This window comes from Enoplosus armatus, chromosome 16 (genome assembly GCF_043641665.1).
Source record: "Enoplosus armatus isolate fEnoArm2 chromosome 16, fEnoArm2.hap1, whole genome shotgun sequence".
NCBI classification, from domain to species: domain Eukaryota; kingdom Metazoa; phylum Chordata; class Actinopteri; order Centrarchiformes; family Enoplosidae; genus Enoplosus; species Enoplosus armatus.
The window spans coordinates 15,371,700-15,397,759 of record NC_092195.1 but is presented as its reverse complement, the minus strand read 5'-3'; the positions used below and the strand labels follow the sequence as shown (position 1 = coordinate 15,397,759).

The window sequence follows — 26,060 nt, the reverse complement described above, 5'->3', positions numbered from 1 at the left end:
TGCAAAATGTTACAGATACTGAAACATTTATCTTCTTTTAAATGTTTTACATACATGAAATAAGATCAGCAGAAAAACACAGAAAGATGCTCCTGTCCTCAAATGAGGTTAACCTCACCACTGTAGCACTCTACATGGTAATTTCTGTCAAATGATACCACTCGAATAGACTCTGTGGACCCCTGAAACAGTCAACAGATGGAGGGAAATTGTTACGATAGTTTCTCGAAACTAAAGTATCAATTACTGCAACTGCCATCAATTAAACAGTGAATTCAGCTCACCTCAGTTGGCAGTATTGGCACTCTGCAGGCAGCACACTGGGGAGCTTGGACCCTGAAACCATGAAGAGGTCTCAGAAAAAGGTCACAGAAACTCAACTCACTCTGGGTGTGACTTATCTCACGTGTAGCCTGTCTGGCAGGGTTTGGTTTCATCTTTTGTCTGGAGTGTGAATTAAAAGGCTTGGCTTGTTGTTGTTGTTGTGCAGGTCGTGTATAAGAAACTCACTTGTGGTAGTCGCTGACACAGTAAACCCTGCTGTCTGTGTCCACAGTGAAGGGCTGACCCTCCAGGCTCTGTCTGCAGACGACACAGCGGAAGCAGGACGGGTGGTAGGACTTCCCACGAGCCTGCAAGACCTGACGATGCAAAATTAGCTCTTCTTTACACAGTGTGAGAGCACACACCACATATGTACTCAAATGCACATACAATGGTGGAAAGTAACTAAGTATATGTAATGTGAGCCAATGTAATGGAGTACTTTGTGGTATTGGTACTTTTACTTAAGTAAAAGTTCGGAGTGCGTCTTCCACTTCCACTGTGCACATACAGTAAATGAATACATACTCACCATGTCCTTGATTAAATACCCACAGCTGTCACACACTTCTGGGGATGGATGAACTCCTGAGTACTACATTAAATAAGAAAAAAAACAATTCACCCATTAAATGTCTGGTTGATTGTGATAAAAACTGGATACAAGTCATATGTTTGTGCAGCATTTAACTCTTGTGTATAGCCACGCTAAAACAGGATCTTCTTACCAAAAAATCCTCCTCACAATAGATTCTTCCTGACACAGCATAAAATGGCCTGCCACTGAGTTTTTCACCTAAACATGAAACAAAAGACAAGGAACAAGGTGAATATGGGGAAACGGCTCCTCTTACATATTGCAGCATTTCATAAACATAGTTAGTTTTCTATTAATAAATAAAGTTCAAAGTTCAACTTTAATTGTCATTGCAGCCATAAAAAAATAGAGTTGAGATATTACATTGTTTCTTTGGACCAAGGCAAAACAAATTATGTTTAAGATGTTTTATGTATTAAAAAATACATATACAGTCAAAAACCTGATTGCAATAAAAGATAATGATTAACAGCTACAAAAGAAATCAAGAAGGTGCAGTAAACTACACACAAACTAAAACAATAAAAGTATACAAGTAAGAGGGGTAAACATAATGAGCAAGTTTTGTTTATTTCACAATTTTCAGATTTTCGGCTTTTGGCCTCGCCTTTCTCACTGGTTTGAAGTGGGCGGGGCTCAGTTAGAAAACGATGATGTCACGCAATTCCATGCACTAATCAGAATTCATCAACATTTGAATCACAATCTGATGGCAGTTGGTGGGTTGCTTAGTTACCGAACCACAACCACACAGTCCACCCAGTTAAATCATGTTTCATATAGGAGGTTTGAAGAAGTCTGACTTAAGTTACCAAGGAAACGTATCCCTCCAGACTAGCCTGGTCAGGTTAGTTCGGTGGTCTAATGTCACCAAGTACATTTACTCGTAGTACTGTGCTTTATGAAGCACAAGTTTTTGAGTGATAAACTCTTAATAGATAATACCCAAACATTTTAATTTATTAATTATTATTAATTTTGATAGTTGCTTCTGAAATGTTTAATGAAAAAAATACAAAAGATTCAAAATCAGGTTTTTGACTGCCAAAACATCCACCCTCACATCGAGAGGACTCACTGCAAACGCTGCAAGTGAAACAAGCGTTGTGGAATAAATGTCCCATCGCCCGGCAGGCTCTCCCTTCACCGTACACAGCTTTACTGCATCCTGTACAGCTTCCTGAATACAGACCCCAAATACACACAATACACAACACAAAGAAGTGGTTACTGTGAAACCTTCATGCACTGTACAGACAACACACTCACACAATGGCTGAATAATCATCTGTTTTAAGGAATAGAGGAAAAGTCTATGTTAAATATGCAGTGTATTACTTCCTTACCAAAGTAAAGTTTTGAACTACAACTTGGGTCCATCTTCTACAGTATTTCTCCCAGTTGCCTCTGCCTGCTGGAGCCTACAGTACGACTGTCTGGGCGTCTAATTTTATGTGCGGTGCAGACAGCTGTAAGGGGAGCTGCTATTTGGGTTAATGGGTGTTGCGTTCACTGCTTTTGGTCTCTCTGGGGGTAGCGACTCCTCAGACCCCCTGACTCCTCCGAGGAGGCTGAGTGGGTGGCAACAGAGGAGGCCAACTGGTATCTTTTAGCACAAGTTAGAGCACCAAAAGGGCAGTATTTAGATCCTGCTGGTCCTGGATCTGCATTAAAATTATGTATAATTACTCCATCACAAGTAAAAGCCCTGCATTCAAATAAAAGTACAGGAAAATGATCCCGGTGGGTGTTATAATGTGATATATTACATGATTTCATTATTATTATTGATGCAGTGTTCTACTATTGTAGCCTGTCAAGGTGGAGCTCGTTTTCATTACTTTATACTTAAGTGGTTTAGTCCAGTGGTTTCCATACGTGGGGTCAGGGTCGGTCCAAAGGTAAGGTCAACAGATAAATGCTATGCCATGACTGGTTCTAATGTATGCTTTACTTACATACATTATGACTTGATACTGCTCATATATATTGTGTTACTGCCCTCATGTGGACTGTTCAGGCCCTCCATTTTGTAACTCATGACCTAGAATCAGATTCGCCCAAATAACAGTTAGAAATGAATATTTGTGCCAAGTGTGTGAGCTGTCTGTATTTTGTTTTCATTGTTATTCTAACTACTGTATATTTTACATACACATTTTTTTCTTGTTTTTTTATGGCTCCTTCTCTTATTTATGTCTCTTATTTATATTTATAACTGTATCTGTTCCGTAAAATAAAAATGAGAGGACGACCAGGAAGAGGACGCCAGACGACAGGCTAAGCATTTCACAATCTCATTAATCTATAATAAACAACAGAGTGTTCATAACACGGTTTGACATATTACACAACAATAATGTCTCAATAGTTCAGAGTTAAAGGTGCTTATCTGTAAAAATAAAAACCGCAATTATGAATAAGAAAGGAAACGTTAGCCATGAAACTCTCCACAGCACATGTTTGGCTGATCTACAGTAACATGGGGGGGGGGGGGGGTGACAGCTGCTGATTCTTCACTGAGGTCCCTTGTTGAGACTAACTGAAGCTGTTTAAATTCACCACACCGCCCACTCTGCAAGCTGTCAGACTGGTTCAACAAAAAAACTCAGTGTCACTTGTGTTTGGCTGTAGAGGATTGTGTGTTTTATGGATCAAAGTGCTCCAACCAAGATAGAAAGATGAGGACAATTGAGAGCCTTGTACCATTTTCACTCTCTCATCTGTACTGTTTATAGTTTTGTGATTTAAGTTTGGAGGTTTAGACGAGGGGGGGAAAAAAGCTGAAATTAGTCTATAGGACTTCAAACTGAGGCTAGTTTAGGCTGATGTTTGATTTATTGTAATTTTAGGCATTCTGCATTAAGACTAGGGCAAATTATTTTGGTGATGAGAAGCTAAAGCGTTCAAACATGCAACGCAAATGTGTGTTTGTGAGTGGTCTTGCCCTCAGGTATGTTTCTGTGCAGGAATGTGTGTGTCATGAGGCGTGTGGAGGCAGGAGGGTTAGGGTTAGAGCCTTCGCAGCATGGGAGTGTTATTCACAGCATACATCAGACATCAGACACCAGTGTATCACATTTTCATCATCATTTCACTGAGGAAAACAATGCAGCTGCATGTTGCTCATTTAAACTGTCACCAGAAGTATTCCTCTAGGGACTGAATTCCTGCTGTGTATCTCTATAATATCATCCCCTTTGCAATTATATTAATCAGTTATACAGAGTTATACAGAGTTATTTCATTACTTGTATTCAAACAAGTAACCTCTACTTTGGGCTCTGTTTCCACACCCTTCCTCTGCCTCATTTTGGGGATACACAGCACGTTGCCAACAATCTTTGGCATGTTTGGCTGTTTATAAATAGGGCGCCCATTGTGCCACACAGTGAGGGGAGTCACATAAGGATTCGTGTCTTATCATATAAGCCTTTAGTACTGTATGTATCAGCTCTGCAGTGTTTCGGCTCAAGGGTACAACGGCAGGGCCTGCTCCTCCTCACTCGTCAAGTTTGGGCAGGTAACCTACCTGACGTCCACGCCCTCCGCTGCGCTGCTGCGCGCAGGTAACGCTGAGCAGGAAGTGGCTGTCAGCGCCGTCGCTGTTGTTGTAAAGTGAATGAAAATGCTACAGCGAGTTAGACAGAGAAACAGCACCTTTTAAACTTGCTTTTTTTTTTTTTAAACTTTCTTATTTTTTGTTAAAGCAGGAAAACCCTCCTTTTCTCAGTGAACATGCGGCTCTGCGCGCTGCTGGGACTTTTGTTTTTGACGGTCTTCGACTCATCAGGTGGGATAATAATAATCTCTCTTAGCACGACGCATATGTGCAGTTATTGTTTGGTGAAGCGTTGTTTGCCTGTTTCCCCTCTAACGTTGTTGCTTTCAGGAGGCTACTCTACTTTACAAAACTTGTGCTAAAGCATCACGAAACGTCCTGATATTAAATTCTGGCGTTATTTCAAGTTTGTGCCAATTGGGTCAAACACACAACTGAGATGAGTTCATGGTGTCTGTGATATAAAAGAAAAACGTGCTCAGGCGAAACCTAATGCAAAGATACAGGCCTGTGAAGTGAGCTGTGCTTAAAGCTGTGTCAATAAATTAAGAGATAATAGAGGACGTAAAGTCAACGTTGTATAAGATTGAGTCCTGACTTTTAGACCTCCATTTTCAAAAAGTTTATGAGGCATTTATGGAGCTTCCTGGAGGCATGAATTCATCACACTTTCATTAATGATTGACCAGCAATCTGCTGCTGAGCTATGAAACTGGCGGCCGTTTTATCATATTTTCTGCTAGATTTAAACTCTGTGCTTTCTTCCCCCGCTGACTTGATTCATTTCTTGGGGGAAAGTCATCATCATCATCATCATCATCATCATGTTGCATTTATTCTCTTTTACAGTGTTTGTGGAAATGATCATATGAACTTCTATTTTGCTGCTGAATACAACTGTTTGAACCCTGTGGCATCCTCGACACACCCATTGTTTACTGTCATGAGAAGCCAGCATTTCATGTAAATGCTGCAATGTTGCTCTGAGTTGCTTTGCAGTCCTCTCGTGTGTGAACTTGTGCAGCTTACCACACACAGGCTTGTAAAAACATTACAGTTAGTGTTTTCATTCAAATCTTTGCATCCCTGCAGCAAGAAAACTCCCACCAGATTTAATGTAAATTGCAATGATTTTAGGATTCATTGATATGCTTTGGGCGCGCTCTATGGTCCAGACTTATTGGAGGAAGGTTACGTTATGTTTTTGACTTAAATCCATGACTGTGTGTACAAGGTTGACTGTAGAGCTTCAGATATGATCCAGACAAGATAATGGTGTGAAGGCAGGTTTTGTTAAGTGGCTGGAAGAAAAAAATCTCATTATAATCATCAGTAAATATTTGTGAATGCAGTTGGTGCATGTGTGTGTGTTTATATCTATGTTCGTATCCGTGTGTGTGTGTGTATATATATATATATATATATATATATATATATGCTCCTGTGGGTTTGTCTTTTCTTTCTTTTTTTGTGTATGTATTATTTACTTTTAGCAAGTTTTAGCAAAATCAATAGAATGTAATCATAAAAACATTATATATTAATTTGCCTGTCCGATTTTGAGGCCGATAGGAAATATTTGAAAAACACAACAATCTTTTTATGGATCCATTAGATTTCTTTTCATTATAAATTGTAAACAAGATACATGCTAAGCGGCACTTTTTACAGTTGAAAGATCAACTTGTCTGTGCTCTCTGGTGGACAAACTATGTAAAGGAGACGTAGTTTCTAAATGACCTCAAACGTTATTGGCTGACATTCACACAGATACTGATATATCTGCAGTAAGTTGTTCTCGGCTGTAGTATTGGCCGACACAGCTCTAGTATGAGCTGCTGAAGCTGCCCTGGAACCACAGTTGGGACCAAATTGGGGATTAATGTGAAACCAAAGCTGCGATGTAGCTTTACAGCTTCTGATGTGTAAAATTACAGATGAAACAGTAACGGTCTGTAAATTGATAAAGCTGCACGTGTACAATTTCCCTAAAAGGGGAAGTTTGCATTTGCCACAGAGGAGTCAGATATCACAGAATCAGCAGTTACTCATGCTTTTTAAAACTGGTTCACCTTGACTTCCTCTCTTTACTCAGCGCTCAAATGACTCACGATAATGAGAAGTCAATGAATTTGCTTTGGTCTGTCACTACACAGCATGGGGATAGGTGTGCCTGATACCACTGTGTTTGCTCAAGTGTCAACAGCAAACTGTCTGACCGCTTGTGTGGGTGTTTTGTTCCTTGATTTGTTTCTTAAATTGTGATACAGGAGAGTGAGAACAAACTGTCCTCTCATCTGATTCCTTAAACCCTTCCAATGTTTGAATAAGGCTGCAACTAACTGTTACTTTCACTTTTTATTATTCTGATCATTTGTTTAAGTAATCGTTATGATTGGAAAATGTCCGAAAAATAGTTAAATTTGGCTATCAGAGTTTTCCAGAGCCCAAGCATACGTCAAGTTGAGTCTGAGAACAGTCAAAACCACAAAGATATCTAGTTTACAATCATATTAGACAATGAAAAGCAGAAAATCCTCATTTTCAAGAACCTGAAACCAGAGAATATTTGGCATTTTTGCTTGAACAAGAGTCTGCGGCTATGCTGTGTAAATACAGCAGTGCTTTGAGTTAAATGCTAACATCAGCATGCTAACATGCTCACAAAGACATTGCTAACATGGTGATGCTAAACAGCAGAGGCTGATGGGAATGTCTATGCAGATTTTCACCTGATGGTGGCGCTAGAGGAAAAGTCAGGAGATCACCAGTGTCAGTCGGATTCATCCTCTGGGAACCATGAATGTCTGTACTGAATTTCATGGCGATCCATCCCACAGTTGTTGAAAAGTCTCGAGCGACATTGCCATCCCTAGAGCTGCGCTTATCAAAATAGTTTCTGACACATTTTCTGTCAATCAGTCAATCAGCTAATAGTTTCAGCACTCAAGTCCAAATATTTGTCTCTCTTATGCAGTTGAAACAAGACAATGCTGGCAATAAATCACATCTTTAGATCACAACATCTTTAGGTTATTTGCAGTTAACTCCTGATCTGTTCCCTCAGAATGCCTTCAGACGGTGGTCCGACCAGACAAAGGCTCGACAGTGACGGTGTCCACCGAGCTGCCCATGGATCAATGTGCTGTGTGTTCAGTCAGCGGGGTGAATGACACACAGACGTCCTGCTTGTCCTCCCTCCGTCTGGTACCTGAGGAGGAGGTCAAACTGCTGTTCAACTGCTCCCAGCCCATTGAACAGGCGTACTCTGTGGCGATTACTCGCACCATTGGTGAGTTTATGGATGGGCTGATGATGCATACAGTAAATACATACAGCAGCTTTCAGATTAGCTGTCAATACGCTAATATTTTTTTAATGTATTGTTGTCTGGGGTCAGTTATTCAAATGGAATAGTTTTAAGTGAATTGGCCTGAATTTACAATGTGTAGTTATTTCTGTTGGTGTGATCGTTTCACTGTAATGGAGTCAACCTTCTTGGTATCTACCTTGAGATGAGAACTCCAAAACCACCATCGTTCTAGTCCAACCTCAGTCCGCAGTGCCTCAGATATACTGAAGGTTGTTGTGGTGCTCCAATTCTTTTAATTCCCATGACTTTTAATTTAAATCAGTTTATTCACATCAAAGCATAATTAATAGCCTTGCATGTGCACCTAGTACGAGAGCTGAACCAATCTGTGCATCTTCTCTTGCCATTTAATTTTAATCCAGAGTGCACTAAGGACGCCTGCAGCCCTTCAACAGTAGAAACTCAACCCTCCATCCTCACAGAGTTCACCCGAACCTTCACCTGGGAGCTGAAGGCACCTGAGAAGACAGTTGTGAGTCTGGACATCCTCGGAGACGGACTGATGGAGACGTCACAACAATGCCCTAATGGATTACAGTATTCAGTGGCTACATCCATAACAAATGGCAAAGACCAGACTCTGTATTGTCGAGGTGGTTCGTTGACTCGTCTAGACCTGCCCAACCAAGCTGTTGTGTCTCTGCAAGTCAAACCAAATACTCAGATCGAACCTGTCTTGTTCCAGGCCTCTGCTGGACCATTAAGTAAGAAAAACTACTAAAAAAAGTTTTAAGAAAGCCAGCAGTAACACTGTTGATTTTAGTTGGAGCTGTAACAGCTGTTCTTAAGTTCAAAGTGAAAAAGGGAAATCTTGTTGCATCATTAAAACTTAAAGTTCAACATTTAGGGAAATAAGCATATTCACTTATTCATTTAGCATACAGATATAAGAGTGGTATCAATCTTCTCGTCTAACTCTGCAAGAAAGCGAATACGCATATTTCCCTAAATATTGAACTTTTCCTTTAAGTTTTAATGGTGCGACACGATTTCACTTGTTTGAAATGAGCTAGTATCTACTAAGATCTTAGGAAGGACTTTACACACAAACTTAATGATGGATTTAACTGGTGCGAGCCAATCTGGCCGTCTGTCAAACTCTCTCCTTTTTACCCCCTTTAGAGGGTCGAACGGTGGTTCTAACTGTTGACTCAAGCACGACTGTGGTCGTTAGCCGGGATCCTGGTGAACCAGAATGTGAAGTGTGCTCTGTTGATGGCTCCACTCCCAACTGCAGCCCGACAGAAAAGACACTGACGGACGTAGAGAAACTCTCGCTGGAGTTCAGCTGCCTGGAACCTCAGCATATGTACAGCGTGAAGATGACGAAGAAAATAGGTAAGAACTGTGGAAACTACATGTCAAAATTCACTGCAGTTACCAACAGACTTTGAGATTTGTTATTTGGGATTAACTCTACTTTAAATTCTTCTGTATGGAAGACAAAAAATGACTTGTTCATCAATAAATACTTAAATGCTGAAATGAAGACAGTAATAAACAGATAAATATTTAAATTCATAAGTAATTCTTAAATGATTAAATAGAAGCTGCAATGAATACATACATAAATCAATTGTTCAAAGTAAAATTAAATCAAATAATGAATAACTTGGTAATTATTTTTTAAAACAAATGTTTTTTTTTAAATAATAATAATAACAATAATGATGATAAATGAATAATAAATTCATTTCTACAACCTACTTCTTCAGTCTCTGACTATTTCTAAATTTATACCTTATAAAAAATAGAAATATAGAAATAAAGGTCGAAATTCAGACAAATAAAACTTAGATATACTCTAGAAATATAGTATATATATATATTATATATTATTATTATTATTATATTAGAAAAAACAAATTAAGATTTGTAGAAATGTTTATTTGATTGTGCATTTAATTTGATTTTGTATTTTTACATTTATCTCTTTTCATGAATCAATATATAATTATTTATTCATTTCTGTAATTATTTCAGCATTTATTTATGTGTGTGCTTATTTTATTTATAGATGATGAAGTCATGTTTCATCTTCCTTGATACTGGAAGTCAAGGCTCTTTCTCTTTCTGTGGTACTAAAACAGCTAATAAAAAACGATGCTGGTAACTTCAAATATTATTCATTTTTGTTATCCAGAATGCACCAAGAGCTCCTGCACCCCTGCTGCTGGAGAAGTTGATCTCGACCTCTTCAAGGACTTTAAAAGATCCCTAACATGGGACATTAGTGTACCAGAGAGGACTGTATTAACTGTGGACTTCCCTGGTGGTGGATTAAAGCAGATGTCTGGAGCAGAAAATTGCCAAGACAGCTTCCAGTACTCAGTGAGTACGACTAAAAATGATGGAAAGGTCAAAACCAGCAGCTACTGCAAGGATGGGACGGTGTCTCATCTGGATCTGCTTGGAGCGACGACTGTGACTGTAGAAGTGCCCAAAGACGGAGAACTGGACTCAACAGCATTCACTGTCAAAGCAGCACCAAGAGGCAAGTGCCTGAAAAACAAGTAGCTATTTATTTACATCAAAGGCATATGATATATACGTATGATACGTCTTTTAAAATAACACAAAGATGCTTCATTGAAATATATCATATCTAGTGTGAACCTCTTTCTCTGGGCACAGTTGGGTGATTCTAGATTTATTTGTTTATTTAGCTGGAAAGTTGGGGGGTCACTAAAGTTTTACAAAGTTTTAAGTATTACAATTAATCCTCAAGGGTACATTAATTTTTGCACCAAATTTTAATCGCAATTAATCTAGCAGTTGTCGATATTTAACTAAAAGCCAAAAATGTGACTCTCATGCCGCTGCTAACACGGCTAAAAAGTGTGTAAAAGATTTGATCACATGTCACTTAATTACTCATGAATGATATTATTATACTATATAGTATATTATAATATACTGTATACATTATACTGACGTATACCATTATGTAAAATTTAATATTTTGACTTATTGTAACAGAATCTCTTTTTAAACATTTTATTTGACAAGTCATTGTGCAGAGTAGTCTTTGCTCTGTGGTCCGATCAATATCTTTAAACTACTACTTTTCTCTTTAGGTGGCAGAATGATGTCCGTGACCCCTGATCCTGACACCATCATCATCATCAGCAGGGTGACCAGCGAGCCAGACTGCAGTGTGTGTGAAAACAAGGCGCCTAAACAGATATGCAACCCAACATATCTGAGAATTAATGATCCTCGCAACACCTCAATAGAGTTTACCTGTCCTCGACCTCAGGATGTCTTCAGTGTGGAGATCAACAGAGAAATTGGTATGAAGATACAAACATTTGAATTTGATATTGATGTTTTTGGGATATTGATATATTTATGTGTGCTCTACTGAGAGTACGTCTTCTGCTGTGCTGTGCTATACTTTACACATTAAAGAATGCCAATACCAATGACAGTTATAGTTATCAGATTTGATGCAAAAATTACAAATCCAAAAAGTATCACAAGTGAGTGATGTACCGTAGTAGTTTTTTAACTGAATGAATCTGACAATGTGTTAGAGTGGCCTTCACACAAGCAAGGCTAGCAAGAAAACGAGTTAAATAATAAATTAAAATCTTTTTAGTAGAAAATAATTTGAAGGAAGCAAACTTATAGAATAAAACCCAACTTGAGTGGTTTTACAAATATTGTTAATGAACAAAAACTGCATGATTTGCTCTTTCCAAGACAGTTAAAAAGACACTCTCACGTTGACACCGACTCACCGACTACATGTTATTAGGTTAGATAATAATCACCTACAGTACATGATTTCCTGATAACAGCATACAGATAAATTTGTCTTTATTCTTTAGACTTGTTTTCAGGATTTAACGATGCAGTTGTTTGAATCTTTGTCAACAGAAAACTAAATCACCATTGCTTATATGCTCTTCTCTACAAATTCCAGACTGCACAGAAACCTCCTGTTCTGGTGACATTGTTCAGGCCGAGTCCTCACTGTTCCCAGACTTCAACCGGACCTTCACCTGGGATCTGAAAGTTGACTCCTCTCGGGCCTTCCAACTGGACTTCCCAGAACCGGGAATGCGACAGATTGCCAACGAGGACACCTGCCCAGATGAGCACACATACTCTCTTATTACCTATCTGCGCACGGGGCCAGCAATCATTGGTACCTTTTGCAAAGGAGGAACTGTGACCACCATTATGGCTCGCTACAGGGGCCGTATGTCTCTACAGGTGCCTGGGGACAGGAAGCTCAATCCTGTTAACTTTAAACTCAACGTTGGGCCTAAGACCAGCAGTAAGTTAGAATATTAGTTAGTTTTTATTTCTGTGCTATGCCAAACTTTTGATTAGAAGACACCACCACATGTCAGACACCATACATCATGCAACAGGACATTGTCCGGTGACACATAGACAAAACCAAAAGAAAAACATCAGTTATAAAAAAGCGTATTTAAAGGGATATAGATGACACGATATCTCCTTGTCTCTCTCCAGTGGTGGCCATAGTGAAAGTCAACCTACCGCGAGGTGTCTCAGACACAGACTTCGCCACAGCACACTATCCTGGCAATTTCCCTGATGGACAGCAGATGCAGTGGAACTTCACGGTGCCCGGCATGCACAACTACACGATGCATTTCCGCGATCACACGGCTCCAGAATGCCTCAACAATGAAGTGGAGGTGGAGTACCAGAGAGAGGGCAAGAAGGTGACCAAGCTGACTCTGACGGATCCTCAGCCGCAGCATCTGCAGGGCGACTTCACCATGGTGCTGAAGAATTGTGAAACCAACAAGACGCTACAAGGACTCGCCTTGAGCTACAGAGTCTCTGTAATGAGGAGTGGTCATCCAGGTACAGTGTTATCACATGGAGAGCTGGGAGTCATGGTGGGCTGGCTGATCCCAGTTCTGTTGAAACTTCAGATTTGATTCTTGTCTTCAAGTCACTTTTTCGATGTTCACCCACCTTTTTGTTTTTCTGAACAGATCCAAGCATAAGAAATGTTTTAAAATGTAGATGTCGTGTGAGTCCTTGCCCAGTTTGTACCTCTCGTGTCTCACATTACATTCGAGTCACAGAGTTAAGCATCCTATTTTAAAAATAATACCTGTCGATCTTTGAACAAGACTCAAGACTCTTCCAGCCGTCTGAATAAAAACAATTCTGTCAGAAATTTAACCTGTCTCCCAATTTGCGCCACTGTTTCCTAATCCAAACAAAGATGGAAGCTGGAAATAACACATGCTCAATTTTATGCAGCGTGAACCAAAATAAAAACAGCTATCAGGTATATTAAGTTATGCTGATGTTGCTTTTCAATATTTTATATTTGGGTACCAAATGATACGTTAATAATTTGCTTGTGTTTTACAAAAATAGCAAGGACATGTTTCGTTTTGTACAATCGCAGTTTTAAAAACAGATTAAAAGAAATGTTTCTTTTATGCAGCAGATGGAATATTTTTTTGAGGATATGAGGAAGTTTTGTTTAATGACTTTCTGGGTTTTTCAAAGATTGCTGTGTATATATATTTTTTTTGTTAAATCCATTTTTTGCACTGCGACTTGAAGGTATTACATAAGAGGCACAAACTGCGGCTTTGTGAGTCCAAACGTACATGTTGATATATAAAATTATTATGACATAATACTGTATGTATATATCTGCAGAAATTAGACAAAAAGAAATAGAACAGTTTCGTTTTAACAGGATGAAATATTGTCACAATGAAAGCTGAGATGAAGGATTCCCTTTTGATCACTGAAATATTGTCTTTCTGTGTTGTATTTCCCTCTCAGTTCTTTGTGCGGTGGATCTAACCAAACACCCAGGAGTGTCCCTGCAGATAGAGAAAGTGGGTTCTGATCCCAATTGTGAGATGAGCATTGACTCCAAGGTTGAAGAGAAGATAATCGTGGCTGCAGGCACGAAGGCCGGCCTCTCCTTCCTCGACTGTCCAAAGGAAGATGTGCGTCTCACTGCCAGTAAAGTTATTGGTAAGATGTCCGTGAACAGCTAAAATAATTGTAGCTTTTTTGTTTTCTTGGTACTGAAAAGAGCCTTTTAGAGGTACCTGGATAAAGAAAAGTTCAAGTCTATTTAACTCAATTTATCATTTTGTGCCTTTTTAATAACAGGGTGCCAAAATGTGACCTCATGCTCTGCGACTCTCCTCACTGTGCCCAAACTGGATTCCTGTCTACCGATGCCCCTCCACAGCTTCACCTGGCACGTCAAGATCCCTCAGGACAGCACAGTGGATCTGATGTCGCCCAAAGGGAGTCTCCGACAGTCCCTGCCCGGCCAGGGGTGTAATCAGTCGGTCTCCTTGCATGTGGCAGAGAGCGATGGGTTTTCTATTGGAGATTTCTGCTTTAATGGGGTCATCAAGAAAGTTCAGGTGCACGCCAACATCTCCGTCACAGCCACCCACCGGGACTTCAGCAAGACCAGAGGGCCTTTTCTCAATGTCAGCTTCAGTCAGGAGATCCCAGGTAAGACATACATACATGTTAGTTAACTGTTTTGTCCAACAAACAACTCAAAACCCAAAGATATTCAGTTCATTATCATATATGTCAAAGAAAAACAGCTATTTTTTTGAAAAGCTTAAATCAGAGAATTTATTTTTGCATTTTTGCTTGAAAAGGGACTGGAACATTACATTTTCTGACTAATCGAACTGTTCTGGCAGGTTTCAACAGATTTTAATTAATTTGAGATGAGGATGATTTGATAGGCTGTTACACCAAAAAAAGTAAAATGCACTTAAGATCCAGAATGATGGCATTTGAGACTGTAAGAGCTAGAGTCAGTTAATTGATTAGCCATTTTAAAAGCAAAAAATGCCCCAAATCAGCTCCTCAAATGTGAATATTTGATGGTCTTCTGTGATAGTAAATTAAACACCTTTGGGTTTTGACCTGTTCGTTGGATAAACAAGACATTTTGAAGACTCTAGGAAATTGTAAGGGGCATTTCTCACTATTTTCTGACATTTTACAGGCCAAAAGATTGATTGATTAATCGAGAAAATAATCCTAATCTCCTAAAAAAATGTGTCATGCTGCTATGCTGTGATTCTCCACCCTACTCCACTTATGGTCAAATCGAGCACATTCACTTTACTTTTTCCACACAGGGGCACTATTGTACCACAAATACTGGAGGAGCCTTTTAAATTTGTAGACCAGCAGAGTTTAGTCACCCACAGGATACAGTACTGACACTCAACATTATTTCCATCCCTTTCTAGAGACCATTATTTACAGAGTCAGTCCAAAGATGTCATCTCCGACCCTGCTCGCCACCCCCAACTGGCCTCAGGGTATGAGGCCTTCCTCCACTGTATCCTGGATCGTCACTCTGCCGAGCCAGTACCAGGCACACTTGCAGTTTGTCAATGTCAGTCAGCCCAAATGCAACGACAGGCACACCGCCATCAAGGTGAAGATGCTGGGGTACGAGGAGGAGATCATGAGCCGCAGGGAGGACGAGCAGGCGGAGGACAAGCTGTTGGTGCCACAGAGTTTCTATCTCAACATGTCCAACTGTATAACAGAGGAGGGACACTTTGGCGCGGTGACCAAAATAGTTCTGCAGAAGAAGACCAGTAAGCAAGCCTTTCATGTTCACACAAAAAAATTGTTACCTTAAATATGTAAAGTAAAGGACTTCTACTCTCTTCTTTTTGCCTCTACAGATCTCTTAGCCATCCTCCTCGGGATCGCAGGAGCTCTTTTGCTTTTGCTCATAGTGCTGGCTGTAGTATGCATCGTCACAAAGTGAGTTGACCTGTAGCAAAACTTCGTGGGCCCGCCTTTATCAAACCCTTAGATTATGAGGTTTTGAACTTAGGTGAAAGTAACAATCCTTCACTTTTACTCCTACGTGCAAACTGAAGAATAAAAGCTATTTATCAAAATTGTTGTGACTTAAAAGGCTCTTAAATAAAAAAATTAAATCACATTTTTGCAGAAAAACACATGACTGAGAAAATGTTAGGTTTTTTTTAATATGGTAGATGTTGAGTAAATCTTAGTGCCTGATTGGCTATTCCTGGAAGTAAGTTGCTTGATAAATGTATTTTTATTCTAATACTTTTTTACCTCTACGTCCTGAAAGTGAGAAAATGTTATAAAAAAAAAAAAAGATTATCAGAATAAGAAATACATGTTTCGGGTCATGTTTTTTACATGAACTGGTTTAGTGATATTTATTTGTCTATCTTCTGTAAGATTGGCTCTTTCTTATTGTTTGTGGTCTGCCTTCATCTTTTCAAACAGGAAAAAGAAAAAAGACAGGATGAACAAGGAGGCGTCCATCTACATCGGTAAAGGGAATATCTTCCGCCCAGGTGACAGCCACTTCACCAAAAGTCGGTCTGACAACGAATCCCACGTGTACGACTCCATAGATGAGACGATGGTGTACGGCCACCTGCTGGGTGACTCCATCTACGCCGACAGCATGCAGGACCACTTTAAAGGCATGCAGGTGGACTCTTATAAAACATTTACGGGCCCCACTGACGGAGAGCTGCCTGTAATCAAAGAACCAGACCACGAGCCCGAGATGGACCAGTTCAAGACGTTCCTGGACCCATCTGAGAGTTTCCTCCCGCCCCGTCCACGCACTCCTATTGCCCGGGAGGACAGCCTCGGCTTCCAAGACCGCAGGATGGTGGACAATGAACTGTACACGTTCAAGAGCACAGGCGATATAAACACGATCCGGCTCTCTGGTGTTGACATGGAACCACAGCCGCCAACAGAGGACTCCTTGTAGAGTGTCAGGACTGTAACTGCACGATGGACCGCTGTTACTAAATTCTCGTTACAGCACCGAGTCTCTCTGGACTGTACTGATGTGAACTTCTGTGCCTCGACCACACTCAGGGAATCTGAGTTCGATGAGCTTCTGAATATGATGTGCGTGTCGTCTTTGTCAGAACTCAGACATTTCTAAAGCCTCAAGAGGAGAAGCTGCGATCCTCTTCTTTAAAGGAAGTTTGGAATTTTGGGAGATACTTTTTCACTTGCTGAGAGTTAGATGAAGAGATCAATTGCATTCTCATGTCTGTCCAGTGAATATAAGGCTACAGCCAGCAGCTGGTTAGCGTAGCATAGCATAAAAACTGGAAACGGCTAGCCTGGCCCCGTCCAAAGGTAACAAAATCCACCTACCAGCACCTCTTAACACTAATTAACACATATATCCGTTTAATCCGTACAGTGACTTCCTGTAGTCTTGTCGTCACTGTGAGAGACTCCAGGAAGTCACTGCTTCCAGCCAAGAAATAGTCCAACACATAACCTTAAACCTTTTTTTATACTTTGGCTTTTTATACAGATCAAACAACGTATAATTAGTGAGCTTTAGAGGTGCTGGTAGGTGGATTTTGTTACCTTTGGACAGATCCGGGCTAGCTGTTTCCCCCTGTTTCCAACTTTTTTGCTATGCTAAGCTAAGCTAAGTGGCTGCTGGCTGTAGCTTACTGCACAAACATGCGGTGCTATCGGTCTTCTCATCTAACTCTCAGCAAGAAAGCAACAGAAATGAAACTATTTTAATTTTAATGTTTGATTTGTCTCGTTTTATTAAATCTCTGCCCAGATGTGGCAGGGACTCAGGATGACAAGATGTGCAAGTACCTCTGGTCCTTGTTTTAAAAGTGCTTTGTTTACTAGTGTGTTTTTAAGAGATTTGTTTTTTTCTTCACCTGTAAATACAATTTAGTTTCTTTTGCAATAAATTCTTGGAAAATGGCCTGGTGAGGAAACGGTTTACTTCTTATACTGCTTTTGCATTCTGAATGGTGAAAACAACTTCAACCACAGGAACTCAGGCCATGAAAAACAGTGTGAAGGAGGGCGTGGAAGACTTCAGACTGCAGTAGCCAGTGTTTACCATACCATGGAGAAGTGTTTTTTTTTTTTTACTGGAAACCACAAATGCAGAAGCCACATTTCTTGCAGATGCAGGTTTTAAATTTAAAATAAAGTCTGCTTTTCTGTTTTTTTTTCTTTCAGTTTTGAGCCTTTTGACATTTTGGGGACGTAGTTATTCGCTTTCTTGCTGAGAGTTAATTGAGAATTAATTGCTTTATTTCAATCTCTTGGCGATTTGCGATAAAACCGTATTTTATAGTTTCCTTCAAGAAATGACAATAGATGAATGTGTTTTCATAGTTTATTGATGGAAATGTTTCAGGCTACATCAGGCTAGACATTACAGGAGACTAAGACCAGCTAACTGAAATAATCTCCTGAAAGAATGTGGTTGAAGATTGAGTCATATTTTTTTTTTAATGTTAATGCAATATCACTTATAATTCTGGCTCCATGCAAGTCTTGTTGTTAAAATACAGTAGTTGTGAAGGGAGGCTTGAGTTTAAACCAGTGGTTCTCAACCAGTGAGTCATGGATCTGCTGTAATTGAGGTGGGGATGTGTGGAAATAAAGTTAGTTAGTTTTGACATTTTGTGAAAGGTGCCAGCACCCACACACACCTTTTTGTTGCAGGAATACTGGTATTTTGAATAATGAACATCCAACATATGTTTTGAAATGATTGGGAACAATGATGATGTATCTTTTTTTATGAGAAAATATACAAAAATCTATAAAATGAAGGCAGAAACCATTGATTCCTTTGGAGGAGATGCTGTCCCACAATTTCTCGCTCATTCTAGACTGAACTGTGTCCTTCCTGGTTTTATTGTGACCACAAGGAATGCTGCAAATGACATATCACCAGATCACTTAAAAAATATCAGCTTCACATGTCGCTGTCCCGTGCAAACTGACTTCTAGATCAGAATTTGGTCCCGAAAACCAGCTGAGAACCACTTGCTTAAAACTCCTTTTACAATAGCAGGCAGGGAGGCATTGCAGCACGAGTACACAGTAAAAGCAGCTAGAAATGTTGAGATAAACGATCAAACAATGTTGAACTGGCAGACAGAGGTCTTCTCCTCACGACAGTTCTCGTCAAACCACTTCCCACGGGCGGCCCCGGACAGGACGACACAGTTCTGTGACTGGCCGCCGTCCGGCTGAGGGGACCGGTAGTTGGACGTGTCCCAGTTTTTGTACGTAAGGCTGACGCCGGTCTGGTCCACCCAGGTGCCCTCGGTCACCATGTCGTTGACGCCCAGCCAGATCTGCTCATCTGGGCCGATTCTCTGGCGGATGTAGTCTCTGAGCTGGTCGTTCTCATCGCTGGATGTGGGCGCAGCGAGGACACCACCCAGGGCGTTGCAGTCTTCACTGGCAGTGTGGTAGCGTTTTCTCACAGGGTCAACCAAGAGACACTTATCATTGATCTTTATGCCTTTCAAACAGACTGAAGAGAAACATAAAAGGTTGGGGGGCAGATGGTTAGATGGACCTAAACTGTGATTCAGTGTCAGGTATCCTGTTATCTCTGAGAACTGCCTTTTGGTAACATGAATAAAAGTAGCTCTGTGGTATTTTGGAGACGGGAGAAACATCCTCAGAGATAATCAGCAACATGATAAATGTTGTGCTTTTTTTTCTGTCCTGAAGATTTTTGGATTTGCAGGAACAACTGGATATCATTTTGTGTTCCGAACAAGAAGTCAGCCATGTGCCGTCCAGATATAAACGTGCAGTTTCAAAGACTACACATGTAATTCATCTGTCTTTATTTTTAAGACAAGCATAACTCAGACCGTTGACTCCAACTGGAATACATATTTTGTGAGTGTTTGTAGTAAAGCTCACGTCACGCTATCAATAAATTCACTCAGCTACACCATAAAACATTCACCTGGTAATCCGCTGCAGACAGAAGTGAGACTAAGAAGTGTTTGTCTTTATTATATATGTGATACTGATGGCTGCTTGACCTCCACAGGTGATCATAAAGTAGGTCACAGCCACATAATTGCATGTCAAAGCCTGGAAGGAGTTCATCTTGCATAAGAACACTTCAGCAGGTGGAAGTTTACTGATACAGGAGATAAAACTGGGCTTATCTGCAAGTCTAACTCTGATTTTATCTGAACCATGGCCGCAATAACCTGTCAGAAGGCCCCGGGGTAAAATGATTATATTAGGCCCCTACTGACCCTCCACCTGTGACCTGGCCCCAGGCTTTCTGGGTGTCACTGACTGCATGGTAACAACTTTATTTATATAAGAACATTGAAGCTGTTGATCAAAATCCAAACTCAGTATGCTCTTTTAAATCTCTTTTTAAAACTAATCTTTATCTCACGTCTCTCTCTTAACAGATGTAATTTGCGGAAATTGTTTTCAATAATTTTGTCTTGTTTTTTCTGTCATGCTTTGGATTTTATTTAATTCTCGCTTTATATTATACTCCATCAGGTTAAAACCACTGAGCGTCCTGGCGTTAGGAGACTTTTGAGTAATAGAGCCCTTCTTAGAGGAATTATTTGCATTCCTTTATCAAATGTATGATCCCGCTGTTGAAAAGCCGAGCTCACCTGTCTGCAGGGCTTGTTGTTCCTTCAGTAGGTTGAGCTCCTGGAAGATGTCGTTGATCTGCTTCTGCAGCGCCTCAATGGCAGCATCCTTTGTTGTGTCTTGATTCGAACAACAGCAGAGACACAAGGAAACTCATGTCAGGTGTTTGTGCATGCTGAAAAAAATGTTTGAATAATTTCTTCTTTCAAGGATATTTGAGCGCATGATTACAAAGAAAAAGTGGTATCTCAAATACAACATTCAAATGATTTGTAATTCTTCCTACAGATTTGTACCAGTTGTTTTCCATCTACCTTTTTTCACTAACTTCTTCTTCGATGGAGTCTGCTGAAACGAGCAGCTCACCAGTACTAGTATTCCCAGCAGCACACACACTCCTTTGAACTCCATGGTTGGACCTGTTGACTGAGGCAGCTCCAACGTGGATGCTTGCAATTTATCCCTCCCTCCCTCTCTCTCTCTGTCTCACCCTCCCTCTCATCTCTATGAAGAGGGAAAAATACTCAAGTCCAAAACTGCCATTTGCAGGAATAACAAACCGACCTCAGGGGACTTAAAGGATGGTGCAAAGCCAGGCCTGGAAAGCAGGTGGAGACTGGCAGACAGGGCGAGACAGTGTGAAGCAGTCATGACATAACCCTCAAAGCATATGAAAAAGAAATAAACAAACACTGACTCATCTGTTACATAAATGCCCAAATAACCTGGTTACAGTTTATTCCTTGGCTCAAAAGACTAGTTTAGTCCGGCAAAAAAAAGAGATGGAATAAGACTTTCTTTCCTAAAAGTTGGCCAAAAGGTGTTTTGGAAGTCTTTCGGTATAGCCTCATTTGGAAAGGTTTAAATATTTCCAGGTGTTTTTGGCAGCAGTGAGGCACTGAAATCATTCATCATAACCTGTGAAGTTTCTCATGTAGTTTTAAATTACCTGAAATATTATAGCTTATTTTGAATTTTATATCATTTTATGAACCATTCTCTGCAAATGTGATGTCGTTTCAAAATCTGCTCTGAGCTAAAGCCATATATAGGAGTTTGTTTTGGACCTGTCTGCACTCGGCCAGCGCACACGCACACACCCAACAACAGTCTGAGGGAAGAGTGGAAATGATCCAGAGTCACATCTGGTCTTTCTGTAAGACTTCCACTTTACACAATCCTCGACTGACACGTGGCAAAAACAAAAGGATGCAGAGAGACTGGACTTTTCTGTGCTCCTCTGTACAGTAACTGACTACAGATCAAAGTGCTGAGTATCACCTTTGTTTCTTTACCAAAAAACAATGAACTCAACAAAAGCATGGACCTACTTGATTTCTTTGTGGAACATAGTCCTTCTGCAATATCCTTAGCATACTTTGTTTTTTATCATAAAACATATCTCAACTAGTAATAAAAAACTTTATCTGTAAAGGATCTCTACTCCAGAATATTGTGGACAATCAAACTACTGGTTATTAATAACGTCACAGGTTCATCTAGAAGGCGCTGTGTTTGCTTTTACTTTACATTCTCCAGTTGTTTTGTGAGTTAACATGTGGCTGGACAGTAAGAATCATTTAACAGTGGTGACGAGAGGTCTTAATTAATCAGATCTTACATCTACATGGTCTTTTTTATGGTATTTGTTAAAACACTATCACCATATAACAGTGTATGTAAATTTAAACAAGCACAAAGACAAGAAGGCTGTACAAATTTAATGTTTTATTAGAAAATTGTGTATACATGTACAAAGAGTGGATACAGTAGTTGATCTTAACCAAGGAAGCCCACTTTCTGTCGCTTCGTTCCCAAACTCTCCTCCTGCTGCAGCAGCTTCATGAGCGGAGCATGAAGAGCCTTCCCGACCCGTTTACCTGCCTGGAGACAACAAAATACTTTAAACATAACCACATTCAAAACCTGTATTAAAATAAAAAGTACCTCATGTTTATTGTAATTTTTATCCTTCTGTATATTTTAAAATGTGTCAGTCTAGGAGATCATTATGTTACAGAACTGTAGATTCATCCAGCTCTTTTTTTTTACCAAGGCAACGGTTAAATGAAAATAAAGCAAAATCACTTTATGCTAATGCTTCAGCCGAGGCGAGAGGAGGCCAGATGGCCGAGGAGGACGCCTGGACTCACCTCTGTCATTTCAAAGATGCTCTCTGGATCCAGGCTGCCTCCGCCCACCTTCCTCGTGCAGGTGACTGCGCCCTTGTGTGTGACGGAGATGATGAGGCTCGCCACAGAGCAGGCCTTCTCCTGCAGAGTCGCGTCCACTACGTGCCGGTGGCCCACCTGCAGAAACACACACACAGTGTCAGGGGAGCCAAGCAGCCTATACGCTTCACTGTTGGTGTGATCATGAGTATCAGCAAGTGAGCTTACCTTGCACAACGTCACTATACAAGGGACGTTTTCTACATTGAGTCTCATACAATCATACGGGTCGTCTGATAGCTCAATTTCCTTCCCTCCTTCATCGTCGGCTGATATGTGCACTCTGGGAATTCTGTCAGTAAGGTAACAGAAGACTGTCCATAAGCTTTCATTTTACTGATTAACTCAGTTGTAAGAGAGCAAAGGATAAGTAACACTTTACTCACTTTGTGTTGAAGAGAGCTGCTTTGATAGCTATTGAGATGGCATCGTACAGATTTCCGTCACACTGCAAGAGCTGTTGAAACATTTTACTTTAGTGAAGACCATGGAACCAAATATACACAGACCAAATAAGCCGATTCTGATGTCAAATGTGCTGCTTTGATTAACTTCTCCACTGAAACACCGAAGTCTTTGTCCAGGAGAATCTGACCAACTCTACGTGGTTTATCAAACAGTATTTTACATGCAAAGATGAGTTATCATGTCTTATCATACATGTAGGAACAGAAATCGAAGTATATCAGCTAAATAAATTGAAAAAAAATACTATGCAGGAAATGAACCAGTCTGTATGACGCGGATGGACGATTACATCAAACCCACGTCTGAAGAAGTGTTTGTAGCTGTTCAGCAACACTCAAAGGTGGGGCGAAAAGCTCGCCATCATAGAGATGGTGAGCACACTTCTAGACAATCTTCCTCGAAGGCTTTCACGGTGTTGCACTTGTTGGTAAATACAAAAACTGGCAGAGGAAATAGTGCAAAGAATGAAAACAAGAGCTTGAGAGAATCGCTGCATGAACTTGGGCTTGAATGTTAGGGTGGCATTTCCGAAAGTGAAAGACATTATCGGACGTTGCCACTCACCAGCACATCCACATAGAGAACCCAGCAGTGTTCTCCTGCACTGATGCAGAGGCTCTTCAGGTCCACGCTGTGTTTGTTGTTGAAGACTTTGTAGAGAGTGTTACTCAGCTCCGTCCCAAGCTCCTCTCCTCCTCTGCCCTCAAACTCGGGGGTCGCATTGGCCGAACTAGTAGACAATAAACATGTGAGGTAACAGAATATCTATCAGTCTGAGATGTTTTATTCTTACTGGAGTTAATGGGACAGAGATAAGGAAGAGAAAGTAGGGGAAGCAGTGATACTGGCCAACCCCGCTACCTATCTTCACACACATTTACGGCATATTTAAGGCAATATAATAATATTTTCTTTGGTAAATCCACTGTCACTTGGATGTGTTGGAGATGCATCTCACAGGGAACAGATGGTACAATACTACCTCCTAGTGGCAGGGTATCCATCAAAACACTACCAAAAACTGTTTTCCTATTACTAAGAATTTTCTTTTGCGATTTTTGAACATCATCCATTTTGGTTATAAGATTTTTGTTTGAGACACTTGCACTTTTGATTTCAATTGAAAATATGTAATTTTGATAAAGTAATTGAGTACTTGTTAAAAGGTGAATTCTTACAAACAACCCCTCAATGTCCAGTGTAATCATACTGCACAGCTACTTTTTGGTTAAACCTTTAATATATACACCATGAGACAATATACATTTGTTCATCATTAGAGATTTTGCTATACTGTTTATATCGCCTCCTATGATATAAAATTACATATACCATTATATAGAATTGTTTTTCCATGTTGCCTCCTACATGCTGGAAGGTATAATCTTCATAACTGATTGGTTTAATGGCTGAATCTATAAAAAAAAGAGTCTAAATCAATATGCACCATACCTACCAATCAACAAAGAACTCCAAGTAGCCTTCATTTGGCACCATGGGCCTTGGTTTTCCAATTTCAGCCTTAATCCCCACTAGAACCGCTGTGTGTCCCTGACAGAGAGACAAAACAGAACATATGAGAAAATAACAAGTCATCCCTCCTGAGAAATTACGTGCAATAAAAAGACAGTAGACATTAGATATAACTAATATGTGGGAGTATGTGCCGTTGGAAGTGTTGACAGGATGACAAGTTTCTGTTTGAACAGAAAAGGGGCCAACATGTCACGTAGGACTTACTGCTGCACATACTGTAACATTACCAGTGTGACTTTGGCTGAGCCGTCTGTGTTGGACACCACGTCGGTCTCTATTTCCATGTGTCTGTAGTCCTCACAGCCTCTTCCATCCACCCGTAAGTCATCCTGATGACAACAGTCAACATGTCAACACTACAGTCTCAGAGTTAGCGAATGCTAACGCTGCTAGCTAGTTTTCTGCCGTTATAGAGCACAAATCACTGTCGTGGCATTTGTCGATTTTTTTAAAATTACAGGGGTCAAAGGCTGAAGTCAAGCAGTAGAAGGCTTACCCGTATACCGTGTAAAATGTACACTTTTTCAGCCTCGCTAACTTGTACTCTTGCCATAATGTAAAAATACTGGCAGCGTGTGTGTATGTGTCGCTTTTCTTCTGCGTCATCAAAAGGCGACGAAATATCGAAGGTTCCCCGCTTTGCTCACCGGAATGTCCCGTTTCCAAATGCTCCTTCGGGAGATGGAAGACCCCGCCCAACCGGTGCAGCCAGTCTCAAACACAGACTGTGAATTCTAAAAAGTGCGACTAGTCGTGAGGGATACCGAAAAAAAATACTTTAAGGCACTATTTTGAAATAAGTTTTCTTTGTACAGCCTATTTTCGAGTTGTTGCTTAATTTAGCAAAACATAACATCTTCTGCCGTATATCTCTCTATATATCTGAGTTTCTGAGTGTAAAATACATTGCTGTTGTTTTTATCTGTCACTTTCCTCTGTTTGATGTACACAATCCCGTCTCTATCACAGACTCTGGGTCAGATCAAATAGTTCTCATATTTCCACTACAGCCAAGAACTGATTCTAGATCTGTCTTTAATGTTTATTCTCTCTGAGTCAGGACTTTCAGGGAGCTGTGGCTGCATACTGGAGTGAAACTAATCTTTGTCATGATGAATGAACACTTGTTTCATAGAGAATAAAAAAAAGGAAAATGGGAAATAGATAAATAAACACATCAGTCAGTCTGTCATCTATTGTTAAGCACCACACTCACAATTGATCACCCTTTTCGTGTGCTGCTGTTTTGAAGGCATTTCCAGAATCATCAAACACTCCTCTAACCACCTGGAGGGGGAAAAAAATCTACAGAAGGCTAAAAAAAGATTTTTAATCCGTTTCTAAAGTTGAGCCTTTTTCTGAACATCCAGAAGATTAGGCTATAAATGTCTTTGAGGATTCTGGATATCTTCAAAACACCAGTAAGCAAGGCTGGATAATCAAACAAGCAAAGCAGGCAGCTGTCCTGGGTCCCCAGAACTACAGGGGTCCCCAAAGCTGCAGGTATGTCAACTG

General features: G+C 40.3%; 4 protein-coding genes across 4 annotated transcripts; 1 reads left to right on the top strand and 3 right to left on the bottom strand.

Moving 5' to 3' along the window:
- Positions 1–91: 91 nt before the first annotated feature.
- On the bottom strand, positions 92–4,273 carry LOC139299263 (LIM domain-containing protein 1-like). Its single transcript, XM_070922168.1, has 6 exons — positions 4,174–4,273; positions 1,053–1,120; positions 857–919; positions 511–641; positions 285–336; positions 92–182 (listed from the first exon to the last, which is right to left on the bottom strand). The coding sequence occupies exons 1-6, from the start codon at positions 4,271–4,273 to the stop codon at positions 99–101; spliced, it is 498 nt and encodes a 165-aa protein (XP_070778269.1). The 3' UTR covers positions 92–98.
- A 94-nt stretch (positions 4,274–4,367) lies between these two features.
- On the top strand, positions 4,368–16,642 carry cdcp1b (CUB domain containing protein 1b). The gene is made up of 11 exons (XM_070922166.1): positions 4,368–4,491; positions 7,552–7,776; positions 10,001–10,351; positions 10,935–11,150; positions 11,786–12,142; positions 12,346–12,705; positions 13,654–13,851; positions 13,993–14,349; positions 15,111–15,467; positions 15,558–15,639; positions 16,141–16,642. The coding sequence occupies exons 1-11, from the start codon at positions 4,368–4,370 to the stop codon at positions 16,640–16,642; spliced, it is 3,129 nt and encodes a 1,042-aa protein (XP_070778267.1).
- A 1,389-nt stretch (positions 16,643–18,031) lies between these two features.
- Positions 18,032–20,736, bottom strand: LOC139299174 (tetranectin-like). The gene is made up of 3 exons (XM_070922087.1): positions 20,625–20,736; positions 20,331–20,429; positions 18,032–19,201 (listed from the first exon to the last, which is right to left on the bottom strand). The coding sequence occupies exons 1-3, from the start codon at positions 20,719–20,721 to the stop codon at positions 18,795–18,797; spliced, it is 603 nt and encodes a 200-aa protein (XP_070778188.1). The 5' UTR covers positions 20,722–20,736; the 3' UTR covers positions 18,032–18,794.
- A 1,298-nt stretch (positions 20,737–22,034) lies between these two features.
- Positions 22,035–25,125, bottom strand: exosc7 (exosome component 7). Its single transcript, XM_070922019.1, has 8 exons — positions 25,042–25,125; positions 24,773–24,874; positions 24,466–24,560; positions 23,574–23,739; positions 22,928–22,998; positions 22,710–22,833; positions 22,464–22,619; positions 22,035–22,194 (listed from the first exon to the last, which is right to left on the bottom strand). The coding sequence occupies exons 1-8, from the start codon at positions 25,096–25,098 to the stop codon at positions 22,090–22,092; spliced, it is 876 nt and encodes a 291-aa protein (XP_070778120.1). The 5' UTR covers positions 25,099–25,125; the 3' UTR covers positions 22,035–22,089.
- Positions 25,126–26,060: the final 935 nt, after the last annotated feature.

Bases quoted from the DNA above. Each gene is read 5' to 3' on its own strand.
- exosc7 (XM_070922019.1), bottom strand. From the start codon at position 25,098: ATGGCAAGAGTACAAGTTAGCGAGGCTGAAAAAGTGTACATTTTACAC. The intron at 24,561-24,772 runs GTAATGTTACAG...TCTCTCTGTCAG, and splicing joins GCTCAGCCAAAGTCACACTG to GGACACACAGCGGTTCTAGT. The intron at 23,740-24,465 runs GTAGGTATGGTG...ATTGTCTACTAG, and splicing joins TTGGAGTTCTTTGTTGATTG to TTCGGCCAATGCGACCCCCG.
- cdcp1b (XM_070922166.1), top strand. From the start codon at position 4,368: ATGTATCAGCTCTGCAGTGTTTCGGCTCAAGGGTACAACGGCAGGGCC. The intron at 10,352-10,934 runs GCAAGTGCCTGA...TTTTCTCTTTAG, and splicing joins TGTCAAAGCAGCACCAAGAG to GTGGCAGAATGATGTCCGTG. The intron at 12,143-12,345 runs GTAAGTTAGAAT...GTCTCTCTCCAG, and splicing joins CGTTGGGCCTAAGACCAGCA to TGGTGGCCATAGTGAAAGTC.
- LOC139299174 (XM_070922087.1), bottom strand. From the start codon at position 20,721: ATGGAGTTCAAAGGAGTGTGTGTGCTGCTGGGAATACTAGTACTGGTG. The intron at 20,430-20,624 runs GTAGATGGAAAA...GTTCGAATCAAG, and splicing joins GAAGAAGTTAGTGAAAAAAG to ACACAACAAAGGATGCTGCC. The intron at 19,202-20,330 runs GTGAGCTCGGCT...GTTTCTCTTCAG, and splicing joins ACAACAAGCCCTGCAGACAG to TCTGTTTGAAAGGCATAAAG.
- LOC139299263 (XM_070922168.1), bottom strand. From the start codon at position 4,273: ATGCCAAAGATTGTTGGCAACGTGCTGTGTATCCCCAAAATGAGGCAG. The intron at 920-1,052 runs GTAAGAAGATCC...TATTTAATGTAG, and splicing joins ATTGTGAGGAGGATTTTTTG to TACTCAGGAGTTCATCCATC. The intron at 642-856 runs GTGAGTATGTAT...TTGCATCGTCAG, and splicing joins GGTATTTAATCAAGGACATG to GTCTTGCAGGCTCGTGGGAA.